This window comes from Physella acuta, unplaced genomic scaffold, assembly GCF_028476545.2.
Source record: "Physella acuta isolate Inbredline_101_S28 unplaced genomic scaffold, ASM2847654v3 ptg001242l, whole genome shotgun sequence".
NCBI classification, from domain to species: domain Eukaryota; kingdom Metazoa; phylum Mollusca; class Gastropoda; family Physidae; genus Physella; species Physella acuta.
Window position 1 is genome coordinate 1 of NW_026732758.1, and position 15,476 is coordinate 15,476.

Here is a 15,476-nt window from a genome sequence, read left to right on the forward strand (position 1 = left end):
GTTCAGTAAAGAGGCCTTTTTTGGAAATTTAAATTATTTCTACAATATAAAGGAAACTGGGTTTCCTTTTTATTTTTAAAATTATTTACATAAAATAAATATTAAAATTCCAATATAAAAGTTTTAGTTTTTTTAAGAGAGAAAAGGGCCCCTATGTGCCTTGGGCCCCCCATTGCCTTGCTTACGCTAGCTTTACGGTAGCTACGCCACTGTTTCATAACCTTGTTTTCTAAAACAGAGTTAATTAAATGTAAACAATGCCTGCGCTTGGATCATAATAGTCGGGACACGTGTTTACCTCCACTACCGCATGAAAACCTTGAGTGTGCGTTAATCACTCAGCGAAATAATTTAGGTAGAACACACTTCGGTAACCACCCATGTGTCAAGGACGTAGAGGGGCGCTCTCGGGAGTCCCCAGTTATATTACCGCAGAGGTGCCGCGTACGGCCCCTGGATGCTTAAAAATAACATAGGCAACATCTGCTCATAGGATAACCCAGCGTGCCAGATAGCATTCTGTTAACAACGATGCAGATTGCGTCATTTGCTAAAGTGACACAAATGAACAGGATTTTTTCTTTAACACGTAAAAAAAAATATTTTGACGTGTTTTAATTATCAGTGTGATTGATGCATATGTTAGCGTTAGTAAAGGTCTATTATTAGATGACGGATCTCAATTTCTGATTGGATTGTCTAAAATTAGATGCTAATTGGATTATTCGCAAAGTGACGAAACTGTTTGGATTTTTTTACGGACAAAACGAAACATCACAGTTAATAATATAACCTTGGTTAATTTTTCGGATTATTAAAATAAAACTTATTATATGGCCCTCAGTGACCTCTGTTGAGCCTTTTGGGGCGGAAAGTGAAATTTCTTCGCAGCCAAATCGCACCCTTCCAGTGCGCCTGTGGACAAGTGGGATCCAATTTAGTGAGCGACTGTAACGCCCCTTCTTATCTATTGTCTATCACACTGTTCAGAACGAACGTAGTCGCCATAGTCATGGTATTTTTGTGCCTGATTACGCGATTACTTGGGTTAGATTGGGGGGGGGGGGGGGAGATTCAACTTCATTTACCACTGTCCTGTAACTTTAGGTCTATTTTTATACCCAGCGTTTGTGTGACATTAATGTCACTCTACACAATAACGGCCTGTCCCGTTCTAGTAGTGAGGTGGGGGAAGGGTATAACCAAATCAGAGTGAACATAGCGTCAGTTTTTAGATGACTGTTCTAAAAAATACATATACAATTACACTGATTAAGAAATAGATTTAAATAAGTAAAAGTGGTATTACGACAGTAAAAAATTTTTTACAGGCGGGTCCTAGCCCCCCCCCCCCTCGTCTTGCCTATGCCACTGCTACAAATTTAGTTTCTTAACTTTAACAAAATTCTAAACATCCCAACCCCAAAAGAAGAACGACGTCATTTATGGACCACGACCTCACCCTATTCACTGCTATAAGGCTACGTTTGATATAACTAATTAAAAAATCTGAAAATCTCAACCCCTATAGGAGAACGATGTCATTTATGGACCACGAACAACCCCCCCCCCCCCCCTCCGTCCCATTCAATGTTTATAAAGATTTGGTTTATAACTATCAGTACGTGTCAGCTTGAAAAGTAAACGCTGACAGAATTTCAAAGAGAATGAAGAAACATAGGACTGACAGCAATGACAAAGGACAAATAGGAATACAATTACAGGATAGTAAACAGGTTAACGTTAAACTGAAAGTTTAGATAGACACACTCGAAAAATAACTAACATAATGGGACATGTGTTTTAATAGGTGTGTATAAAAAGTCTTACCTATTTCAAATATACCATACCGTGTAGCTTTAATGCTTCTTAATGTGCTCTACACGCTTCTACACACCATAGTTATTGAATAGATTCCACAACTGGCACAAAGTCATTCTATAATGTATCCAATTCTCTGACTATATGCATCTATTTATAGGCACAGATTTCCCGGAATCCACTTTTGTTTTCTTTTCTAAAAATAGACTGTTGTTATTTAAGTGTTTAAAGCGAAACTGGAAACAGGTTAGTGGAATAAACGTGCTTATTTAAAGGATGGCGTAGCAGAATGGAATGTATGGTAGCTGTCACGGAATCTTCAGTTTCGAAACCCAGTAGCCTATAGCAAGGCTGTTCATTTTCTGTTAAGGTACGCATCTTAGTTAGGGTTAGCACTGTTTCTTTCAGGCATCTCTTCGAGAGAAGGGGGGACCCCGAAAGAAATAACATTTATTTAGAAAATATATATTCTTTTAACAGTGTCCGCTCCTCCACCCCGAAATTTTCAAACCTATGTGAATAAAATTTATAACACTTAGTAACTTTTATGGCATTTTATTCTATCCACTTCCCATCTTGCCTAGGACTGAGCTGGGTGATCTGTATACAGTGACCATTTTCCCACTGTCTTTTTGTTTCTAGCCATGGGTTAATGAAAACTTTTGGCTTCACATTTCATGATGGGGCATGGGGCAGCAGCTAAGTAAGCCCTCAAAAGAAACTGAGTTGCATCCCCTAATTATTGTTTTCATTTAGGTTTTATGTCATTTTAAATTTCTTCATTTAATTACTGAATGTAAACTTTATCATAATGTTTTTGAAACTGTTAAAAGCTACACAAAAAAAATTGAAATTTAAAAACATAAGATATAAACCTAGGGGACTTATCAAACTTATAAAGCATGTCAACCAATGGGAATGAATTCAACTTTTTTTTAATCGAAATGATAAGTTTGAAAAATGAAACTTGCTTAAAAAATCATCCACATTAAATATTTTTTTGTATTCATTTAGATAATAAACGCTTTAAGAATATTGCACTATGGCGATCAAGTCGATTTTTACTTACATACCCTTTTTGACAACGGTCGATTCTCTGTCATATACATACAGACACAGAATCCGTTTGAGACAGGACTAACCCGGAAAAAAATACATTTTGTGTTCACGGACTACTGCACACGCCTTTACAAAAACGAACCGACACACAAGGATAAACAAGACGAATATCTAAGCAACATCAAACCACTAGACGAATACGACAAAAACATAATAGATACATCCTTTAACTTAGACGACATCAAGAAACCTATCCAAAAACTAAACGACAATAAATATCCTGGACCTGACGGCCTGACAAGCGAATTTTATAAGATTTTCATCGCAGACCTAAGCCCCTTCTTATTAGACACTTTTACTGAAATGTATATATTAGAGCATTGCCATGAAAACTTTAATACATCATATATAACACTTATTCACAAACCAGAAACAGACCCTAAACTTACCAAAAACGATAGGCCCATATCCCTTCTAAATACAGATTACAAAATATTAACCAAAGCACTTGTAACCAAAATAGAACCACACCTACCAAAACTAATACATACAGACCAACAATGCAGTGTCACAGGCAGAAACATACAGAACCATAATCACCTAATTAGGGACATTATACAATATACACACGAGAAAAAAAGATGTATATTAAGTTTAAATCAGGAAAAAGCTTTCAATCGAGTTTCCCAAAAATAACTACACAAAGTGCTTAAGGCAAACAACTTAGATCATTTTTTTACTACTTGGATAAAATAATCTACAAAGATCCCAAAAGCCACCTTCTTACAAACAGTAATATTATCAAACCTTTTAGAATATGCGAATCGGTTAGACAAGGGTGTCCCCCTATCATCCATACTATACATCTTAATCCTAGAACCCTTACTAGAAAGGATTAGAAGAAACGCGGACATTAAAGGAATAGACATATCGAACTCGACTAACAAAAAGATAATAGCATATGCAGATGACAAAGCCCTTATTTTACAGACAGAAAATTCTATAAAATTAGTGAAATTCCTAGATTACGGACAGGAGAGCGGAACTAAAATAAACCTAAACATGGAAATAGCATACAAACGTATCTACAACGCAACACCTCTGAGACACAAACTTAAAATTAACACACAAACATAAATCTCTTTGCTATTTGTGCAAACAAGACCCATCGTAAACAGAAAAACACATCTATCTTGACTGCTCAACCATTCATTCCATAAAGAAAACCGTAGAAACTATACTAACGAATAAAAACGAGAATTCCAACATTGACATAGCTATAACATTAAACAAAATACCAAGTCAGAGAGACTGTGTTGGAACGCAAAATAAGGACAGTAGCTATATATAGACAAACTATCTGGTGCTACAGAAATAGGGCAAAATATAATGTGCAAGACTTTACCAAACAGACTTTGGACCTGATATTTAGCCTCGACAGGTAACACAACACCGTAGTAGCTAGGTCACGCAACATCGCTCCTGTTACGTGGTCTGCCGCACCCAACCAATCCCCACCCCCTTCCAATCCATGCCCCATGACCTCACCCTACCCACCACTAACGGCGATGTTTGTTTTTTAGCCACATACACTATTGTTAAAAATCTATAAATCTATATTATAAGTGTTTAGAATACACACTGTGTGAACCTTAAATTTTCTTAACAACCTCAGATGTTCTAGATCATAAGCTTTTGCAAATACTATCAATGTAATATAGCTAATTTTTAAATAATTTTTATTACTCCAACTCAACAATGATTTTACACATTTGAGACGTAATGACATAAAACAAATACCTGCTCTCAATACTACTAGAATATTACTACCATTTGAAAGCCTTGTGATGAAATACTATTTTATATTCTGATGATCAGGTATTACCAAAATGAACAAAGACAATGTTAATCACACGATTGATAAACGTACATACAAATACCCCGTATAAGTCCATCATCTCTAGACTTCCTATATAAATCCAGACAAAAACACGCACTCTCACATTCTTACAACTAACCCACCCCAGATCAAATGACACAAAATGGAAGGCTCTTGTCTAATCAACAGCAACGCCCCCCCCCCCATTACAGTAGCTACTCACAACAAAGACAAAACACAACCATTAAGACACGCACCACTGCCCACGACCGGTCCACAGTGACTTTCCCTTCGCCCCCCCCCCCCCACCCCCACTTCCTCCCACTAACTCAGCCTAACCCAACATTCATGATCATAAGACTTCTGTCGCACCTGATTGAATTCGTCCCTATGACTCTTCCTCAGAGTTTCTTCCAGCCATCTGTTCGGGGAGGCTCTGCCCACCCCCCGAAAAATGTCTCTCGCCTCCCCCCCCCCCCCCCCCCCCGAAAATTTAAAGTGCACCCCCCCCCCACGGAGAAAAAAGTCTGGAAGAAACACTGTTCATCCCTTTTTTTCAACTTGTTCTTCTTTTATTCGTTTCCATTATGTTCCATTTTTAATTTTGGGAGTTCCCTGTTTTGTGTAGCATTCTGTAAATGATTAGATGGCATGTGTATTTTTTTTTATATCTTTAAACACTCTATATATAATAATATGTTACTACAGACATGCATTCACACACATGTTGATGTTGTATGTTTTATTCGAAAATAAAAGTATTACAACAAAAAGTATCAGTTTGAGCTTTATATTGTATATCTATGTGGTTTCGTTGAATTTCCAAGTCACACAATAGGCTTTAAAAGTCTATGTAATCATGTAAACATTTTTGAAAAGTCTATGTAATCATGTAAAATTTAAAAACAATATTTTTTTAAATATGGTCAGCGACACAATTACAGATACATTGTTTAAAATTAAAGTCCCTTGGGAACTATTGATTACACTTATTTTCATATTTTTGTATTGAATATAAGCCGTTGAAAATTATTATAGAATTATTATATCAATTCAATTATTTTTTAAAAAAACGACCTCATTCACTCCTTGCTCGCTAACCTCATCTTCCCGGGATCCGAACAAAAGACTTTTGAAGTTAGCATTCTTAAACTCTCATAATATATAAAGGACCAAACTCTCAACAAACCAATCTTACCCTCTAAGACACCAGCCTCTCTCGACTGACCAGCCTCTCTCAACACACCATTCTTACCATACAAGACACCAGCCTTTCTCAACATATCCGTCGTAAAATACAATAGACCAGCCTCATATAACAGACCAGCCTCCCCCAAAAAGACCTGTGTTACCATACAAGAGACCAGCCGCTCTCAAAAAACCAGTCAGACCTATCAAGAATGCGACAGATATTTGTGCACTGCAGTACAACCTTGATGCTACTATCTACTTCAAAGTCAATTAGCAAATAGCTGGCAATTGCTAAGCTAGGGTCGTAAGATTATGATCTTTTCTGTAGCCCCTGACAAGTTGTACAACAGCATAAAAAAAATAAAAGTTGTCATATATGAGCACCTACAAGCTAGTCATAAATACACATTTTTATGATGATTTGCCTAATTTTAAAAACATGTGTCATTTTAATGTTTCTTGATGTGACGTTTTATTTAAAGAATTAATTTAAAAATTAACATATTTTTTGTTGCGTTTTGTAAAATAAGTAAACCTTAAGTCATTATTAATGTGAATATTGTGTTATGTCTCATTCATAATATATCTGACAATAAGGTTTATATTTTTACTATTATCATTCTACAAACCCAGCACCCACCAGATTTAGTTAAATAAACTGTGAGAATAGAAAGATGCAATAAATAATAACCTTCAACAGTTAACAAGTCTAGTTCTAAAGACAGCCATAATGAATAAACAGTCGAAAGCAACACAGCCATACTAAAACATCTCTACTAAAATTAAACTGACCCCATAAAGTAGAATAATCTCAAATAATTAAAATATGAGCCCAAAAATATACTCTAAATATTATGAAGTGTTAATTATAAGTTAAAAACACACACATAACTAAACAAAGTTCTTTTGACAAAACGAACGAACGCGGCTGAGACCGAAATTCTCGTTTCTAAACGGCCAAGTCTACGCACGCACAGATAGACGATTTGGTAGCGAGGGTTTTAGACCGACAAAACCGACTATCTTTTAAAACCTGCAATAATGTAAATATTAGCCAAACTCATTTTAAAACGCTAGAGTATAAGGTAGAGAGTTACTTCGCACATTAAAAACAAATTTGTAATAGAGCGATCAACAAGGAAATAATCAATTTCTTTTTGTCTCCGCTGTAAATTTACATTATATATATATATATATATAAATATATATATATATATATATATATATATATATATATATATATATATATATATATATATATATATATATATATATATATATATATATATATGGTTCGATCATCAAATCATTACATGTTTAATGTTAATGTAAACATAGATGGTGCAAGATATTCCTTCAAAATATCTTCAAAGCATTTCTTCACACAATTTTCCATGACTTGTAGAACAGCCAATGTCAAGATTTCTCAGATTCTAATAAAATAATCAGCCCATCTTACTCCCATATTACACACATACGCTCTATCTACAACCTGAGATAACATCCGAACGGCCAGAAAGTCAAGAGAGGTCGAGGACTCTCCAACTGTTCGTATTTTACAGGGTCTAAACATATTGGGATCTCTGACCATTTTCTCTCAGCGAGCCTCGCTATAGGAGTTTTAAACATGAGAGCGTCCTGTAGAACTAGGGGTAGTTCTAAACTTTTGATCCGCCGCGCTCTGTTGGCGCCGAACCCCATGTGGGTGGACACGGTGATGAAGGCGAGTTTCACCAGTGGCCACGGTTTGCAAGCTGCAAGTTTCACGTCTTCGTTATCTGAACCAGGTGATCTGTGATAATCTCGCATTTCTTGGAGATCTGTTTTGGTTAGGTAGCAGTTTGAAATCAGGTATTTTATTATGTCTTCTTTGTCACACTTCAAAGCCATGGAGAAAAGAGTGTGGTACTTTTGGTGTTTGTGCATATAGCCGTTACTCACACATAACCGAATGCTTTCAACTGGGTTGATATCAGAGATATTCTCAGCTAAGAGACCAGACTTTTGCAATAATTTCTCAAACACCGGCTGATCCACTTTCAAGACAGGGTTGATTTTCAAATTTAACAAAATTTCAGCGTTGAATTTTTTCGCGTTCGTATTTGTGAGAAACAGTCCATATGATGTCGATCTCTTGTTTGTAAAGGCATAATACAAAGCCGTCCTGTGCTTGTTGTCCTCTATGTTGATGTTGATATTCTCCGCGGTGTGTAACTGCGAATGGGTGTGAAATATTTCGTATTTGGCTGTGTACATTAAAGCCGTTTTACCTTTCTTGTCTTGCAAGTTCACGTTAGCGCCAGCCGCCAACAAGAGCTCTTCAATCCTAGAAAAACTTGTGGAATGTGTTTCAGCGTTGTGTATTAGGGCGGTTTTTCCTACGTTGTCCTGTAAGTTAACATTAGCTCCCCTTTTTATCAGCAAGTCAACGGTTTCTATTCTTGAAAGTTTCACCATTTGTATAAGATGGGTTTCTCCATTGTTGTCTTGTATATTTACGTTATCGCTAGCAACCAACAAGAGCTCTTCAATCATAGAACAATATGGGAAAAGGTTTGCTGCATTGTGCATTAGGGCAGTTTTTCCATCGTTGTCCTGTACGTTAACATCAGCTCCCGAAAATATCAAGAGGTCAACTATACTTGGTTGTGACAGTTTCACCATTTGTATAAGATGTGTTTCTCCATTCCTGTCTTGCATGTTCACGTTAGCGCCAGCTTTTAACAAGAGCTCTTCAATCATAGAACAATATGGGGAATATGTTGCAGTGTTGTGCATTAAAGCAGTTTTTCCATCGTTGTCCTGTACGTTGACGTCAGCTCCGAATGGTATCAGCAAGTCAACGGTGTCTATTCTTAAACTTTTCACCATTTGTATAAGATGGGTTTCTCCATTGTTGTCTTGAATGTTCACATTGGTACCAGCCGACAACAAGAGTTCTTCTATTCTATCAAACCACGGGTGGTGTGTGACAGTATTATACATTAGGGCAGTTTTTCCTTCGCTGTCCTGTGCGTTAACATTTGCTCCAGATTTTATCAGCAGATCAACCATTTCTAGTTCTAAACGTTTCACTGACTGAATTAGATATGTTTCTCCCATTGAGTTCCTGGCACTGATGTCCGCCCCGGCGCGAATCAAAGACCCAAGCCTGATCATTGATCTATCAAAAATGGCGTGCTGTACTGCAGCTAATCCTAAATTATTTTTTTGTACAACCTTCGCGCCATGGTCAAGCAACAGATTAATTATTTCAATTTTACCTTGTACTACAGCTAACATTAACGGCGTTTGACCGTGTTTATTTTGTAAATTTACATTGGAATTATATTGGACCAATAATCGAATCAGAGGAAAACCTGGATTATAGGTTACTACGTGTAGCAGAGGCGTGTCCCCGTGTTCATCTAAAACATTGGGATCCGCCCCTGCTTCTAGTAATATCTCCACCATATCTATATTGCGTAAGTGTAAACCAATTTGTAAAGCGGTTTTGTTATTATCATCTGTCATATTTACATCAGCGCCAGCGTCAGTTAACAAATTTACTAAATAACAACTATCTATACTGGCTGCAATGTGTAAAGCAGTCTGCATTCTCCTATTGACAACATTGATAAAGTCGAATTCGTCTGTGTCACTTGTTCTAGACATATCGATTTCTTCTCTTGTATTTAGTTTTGTTTTAACAATCAATGCCGCGATATCCTTTCTCTGTTTTCTTAAAGCATGATGTAGGATGGAGCCATCATTGAAATAAACTGTATCTAACGCGGCCCCGGCTTCCACGAGAAGCTGCACGGCTTCACAGCTCCCGAGTATCACGGCTTCATACAGAGCGCTGACACGTCTGCTGTTTAGACAATCAACGTCTGCTCCGTGCTGCACCAAATGACGTAGCAGGTCAATATTGCCAGCTTTAACCGCCATCATCAACGCCGTCTCCCCCCGGGCGTTGAAAGCTTCCAGCCCCGCCCCGTTACTCACAAGAAGTTCCCACATGTCTGTGTCGTTCTTCTCAATGGAAATAAAAAGGGCGTTAACCCCATTTACTGTAACATCTACATCTGCTTTGTGTTGTAGAAACAATTTCATCAGCGCAACATTTCCTGTTTCCGCCACACGGATTGGATTTGGAAGAAATTTCCCTCCGCATAAGTTAACATCGGCCCCTTTTCTTAACAAGTTATTTATCATATCTGTGTCGTTTCTATCAACAGCAATATTCAATGGCGTCTCTCCTACTTCGTTGTCTATATTGACGTCAGCGTTGCCTTCAATCAAAACATTGGCCACATCAAGATGATTTTCTACTAGAGATCTGAAAAGCAAGGACCTCCCACGAGTATCTTTTATGTTAGGATCGGCCCCTTTTTCAAGAAGTAAACGAATTAATTTTACATTTTTGCCATCGTCGTTTTCTACATCATCTAAATCAAAAGCGGAAACGAAAGTCTGACCTTCAAAAACGTTTAAACAAGCTTGCGTCAAGGCCGTCTGCCCATCAAAGTCCTTGCTGTCCAAGTATACCCCAGCATGAATTAAACACTCGGCAATGTCCGTGTGCTGGGAATTGATGGCACGCTGCAGGATTGTCTGGCCAAACTTGTCCAGTTTATCTAAATCCGCCCCACATTTGACCAGAGCCTGCACCGTTTCAAGATCTCCTTCCTCGACCGCGAGATACAACGCCGAGCTTTCCAGTCCTTCATGACGCCGGAATTCATTCTCAAGGTACACAATATCTTCTAAAAACCCATTCTCTCGTGCGATATTTAAAATAGTTCCAGATTGGATACAATCCACGCGCGCTCCTAGACCGACTAAAGTCTTAACAACATCGACGTATTCCTTCGCGCCTGCCAAAGACAAGGCGGTAAATTTACCGTCTGGGTCTTTACTTATTTCTAAATCCGCGCCGTGTCGTGTTAACATTGTGACGACCGTGGGGTTTTGTTCTCTGACGGCGATCATCAGCGGCGTCTCCCCAGCGCTGTTTTGTTCGTTGATGCGGCTCTTGTCTATGGCGTTCAGTGTGTTGTTACAAGCTGCAGTGTAGATGGACGCTACGTAAGTAGCCACCGCTTCCGGGTTTACAATAACTATTTCGAGGTCGCTTGAATAATTACTGTCCTGTTCATCAGATTGATATGGGGAATTGGAAAGTATAATATTGGATGAAGAGTTGTCTTGCATCCTGTCATCTAAAGAATAATCTTGCACAGTATCATCTGAAGAGTAATCTAGGCTAGTACCATCTGAAGAGCAATCTAGGCTAGTATCTTCTGAAGGGCAACCTAGGCTAGTATCTTCAGTAGAGCAACCTAGGCTAGTATCTTCTGTATAGCACTCTAGGCTAGTATCTTCTGAAGAGCAACCTAGGCTAAAATCTTTTGAAGGGCAACCTAGGTTAGTATCTTCTGTATAGCACTCTAGGCTAGTATTTTCTGAAGAGCAACCTAGGTTAGTACCATCTGAAGAGCAATCTAGCATGGCATTATCTGAAGAATATTTTTGAATAGGGTCTTCTGTAAACGTCGTTTCCATTGTAAACCTTTGAGATAGTGTTAGCTTTGTTTCATTTAAAGAAAACTGTTGAGTCATATTTGTGGGGGGGTTTTGTTCACTATCTTCAGATGAATACTCCAAAATAATATAATTTTCTGTATTAGCTTTGGAGCATGGCGTGTTGGAAATTTGTATTTTAAAGTTCATAAACTTGGGATCGCTGGTCTGATCTTCTGATTGGATGGGAGAAATGTGACGTTGAACATCACGTGATGCGGGGTTTAATGCCATTGTCTGTTACTCCCTGTGATCAGATTAAATACTTATGTAAAGACGAGATGGTAAGATAGAATAAGTGTTTGAATCACACACGACTAAAGTGGTAGGACAAAATACATATTTGAATCAGAACAATACTGAGACACTATCACACACGACTAAAGTGGTACGACAAAATACATATTTGAAACGTTTAAACTGACGGTCAATTAAAACCAAAGAGAGACTTTATTGCATAACATTGAAAAATAACAACAGTTTAACTGCAAGTAAATGCCCATCACAAAAGAGGTCACAATTTTTGTCGCTTTCATATCCCCCCCCCCCCCCTCCAAAAAAACATACACAATTTCCCCCCGTTGTTATCACATATTGTAAAAACCTTATCGAGACATCGATATCTTTCTAAAATGTGTTAGCTGACGCACCCCCACTCCCCCGGCACATAAGTCGAACCCAAACCCCTGAAGGCTGTAGCGTCATTTATGGGCCATCACCTTTGGGGCAAGCATAAATATCAAGCTTGTTTAAACTATTGTAGTCTCCTCCACCCTACTCCCCCCCCACACAGGCCTCAACCCCTCCCTCTCCACACACACACTGTTAAATGTCACCCTACCACCCGCCTCAATATTATAATATGATATTGTTTGTTAAACAGTATCTTCTTGAAAATATTTACTTACATAAAGTTCATTAATCAAGTTTTATTTCAATTTACCGAAATTAATCTTTTTTTAAAAATAAAATAAATTAATGGATACAAATTCAGTTGTTTTTTTTAAATCCCCACCCTATTGGAGAGCGACGTCATATATGGACCACGACCCCCACCCCATTCCATGCTTATAAGGCTTCGGTTTATAACTAGCAGTACGTGTCAGCTTGAAAAGTAAACGCTGGCATAATTTCAAAGAGAATGAAGAAACATAGGACTGACAGCAATGACAAAGACAAATAGCAATACAATAACAGGATAGTAAACAGGTCGACGTTAAACTGAAAGTTTAGTTAGACACACTCGAAAAATAATTAACCTAATTATCATAATGGAAAATGTGTTTAACTAAGTCTGTATAAAAAGTCTTACCTATTTCAAATATAGTATGCTGGGTAGCTTTAAAACTTCTTAACGTGCTCAAACAGTTCTACACAGAACCGTTATTGAATAGATTCCACAACTGGCACAGTTATTCAATAATTTATTGAACTCTCTGACTACGTGTGTCTATTTATAGGCACAGGCTTCCCGGAACTCACTTTTGTTTTAGTTTCTAAAAATAGACTGTTGTTATTTAAGTGTTTAAAGCAAAACTGAAACTGATTAGTAAATTAAACGGGCTCATTTAAGGGTTGGCGTATTTGAATGAAATGTATGGCAGCTGTCTTCGGTTTTGCTATAGCTGGGTAGTTCATTATCTGTTTATCTAAGTTAGGGTTAGCACCATTTTTTCAGGAATGTATTTGGGAGAAGACTGGACCCCGAAAGAAATAGAATTTATATATATATATATATATATATATATATATATATATATATATATATATATATATATATATATATATATATATATATACTTGAAACAGTTAGTCCGGAGCCCTTCCCCAGACATTTTCAAGTGATCTGCCCCCCAGGAGAAAATTGTCTGAAGGGAATACTCAAGGTTAGGGGTTAGGGTTGGTCTAAGGAAGTAATAATAAAGATTAAGAAATTTTAACTGAACTAAAGGAAGAAGCATCATTTGAAGCATCCACTTTACAATTACTTAAGCAGTGTTTATTTCCATGAAAAATAAAACATTGGCAAAAATAAGCGTGTTGCTTATTTTGTGTCACTGACTTGAAATAGAAAGTGTTGAAAATAACTACGTCACTGGGAAGGGCTTCAAAAGGCGTGTACTCCATTATAATGGTGCCTTAAAAATCGATCGTCTGGTAAGTGTATTATAGGTTAGGCGTCGTCCATAAACGACGTCACGCTCTATTGGTGAGGGGGGTGGGGAGTGAGGTTGAACTTTTGTGACTATGCGTGGTACGGGGGTGGGGTGGGGGAGAGTTAACAATATGTAACGACACATTTTTGCATTTTATATGTAATCTTAGAAAATGAGTTTCATCCGTTATATTTCATTTCAAAAGACATGTATTGGAAATTGAATTAATAATTGATCACCCAATATGTTAAATAGAAATCGCTGTTTAAAAACATAAAGAAAAAATTTGAGGGATTTAGTAAGCGGTGACATTTTTTAGGTTGTGGTCCCGACGTGTTAATACGTCTTATATGTATTACTCGTTAGGTATAATATTGGGAAACAGTTAAGCTTATGGTTGGGGTTAGTGTTGGAACATATATGCCTTATGCATGCATACATAAATGAAAATATGCATATACATATAAATAAATAAATAAATATATATATATATATATATATATATATATATATATATATATATATATATATATATATATATATATATATATGTGTGTGTGTGTGTGTGTGTGTGTGTGTGTGTGTGTGTGTGTGTGTGTGTAAGTGTGTGAGTGTGTGAGTGTGTGTGTGTGAATAAAATTTATAACATATACATTTATGGGCTTTAATCTATCCTCTTGCCATCTTGCACAGGACTGAGCTGGGTGATCTGTATACAGTGACCATTTTCCCATTTTCTTTTTGTTTCTAGCTATTTTTTTTTTTTGCAAATGTTTGGCTTCATATTTCAAGATGGGCATGGGGCAACAGCTAAGTAAGCCATCAAAAGAAACAGAGTTGCATCCCATAATGATTGTTTTCATTTGGTTTGTATGCCCTTTTACATTTCTTCATTCCATTACTAAATGTACACTATATCATAATTTTTTTGAAACTATATAAAACTACACAAAAAATATTTTTTTTTAATTTAAAAACATAACAAATAAACATATGGGACTTAAAATTATAAACTTATATTAAACTTATATAGTGTATAAACCAATGGGAATTAATCAAACTTTTAGACAAATAAGCTAATGATAATTAACATTCAATCAAGGTATTAACTACAGTAGTGCTGTATTAAGCTGCTTTGACATTTCTGTTTTTCTTAGAAAAGGAAAGTAATAGAATTTTTTAAAAATAAAAACACATCTAAGGTCAAAGGTTATTTATTAAATGTATTTAATAAGAGCAACTTGTATGATCACAGTGTAAATGTTTTTTTGTTTTTTTTAATTAGGCTTGATAATCATGGAGAATAAACCTAAACACAATCCAGATATTCTAGGTAAAAACATTATTCTGATTGTAAAATCAGCAAAAACATTAACATGGTTATTGAAAAAGTTGTTTTTAAAACAGTTTAGTTTTTTAAGAAAAACGTTAATTAACATTAAAAATGTGTCAATTTAAAAGTTTTACATAAAACAAGCAATTTTATAGGAAAATTTTAAATACGTCAATTGTATTTAAAAAAATTATTTTCAGCAATTTTTAATAAAAAGCATAGTAAAGTTTAGGTAGTTTTGAAAACATTAAGTTAAAAATAAAAGACAATGGCAGCAATTCTCTGAAAGCAAATTTCTAAGGTAAAGTTATGAAAAAAGAATAGAGTTATTAAAGAAAAAGAAAAAACTTCATTTTCAGAATTTTTGAAAACAAGAAGGCCAATTCTAATGGTAAACTGACAATAAAAATGGAAGTTGTAGAGACAAATAGAATTTAAGTAAAATAGATTCATTAATTCATCAATTAATATA

At 36.3% G+C, this 15,476-nt stretch overlaps 1 protein-coding gene across 1 annotated transcript; it reads right to left on the reverse strand.

Annotated features, from left to right (window-relative positions):
* Positions 1 to 7,435: 7,435 nt before the first annotated feature.
* On the reverse strand, positions 7,436 to 11,749 carry LOC131957432 (ankyrin-3-like). Its single transcript, XM_059322231.1, has one exon. It carries the CDS (start codon positions 11,747 to 11,749, stop codon positions 7,436 to 7,438), a length of 4,314 nt encoding a protein of 1,437 aa, XP_059178214.1.
* Positions 11,750 to 15,476: the final 3,727 nt, after the last annotated feature.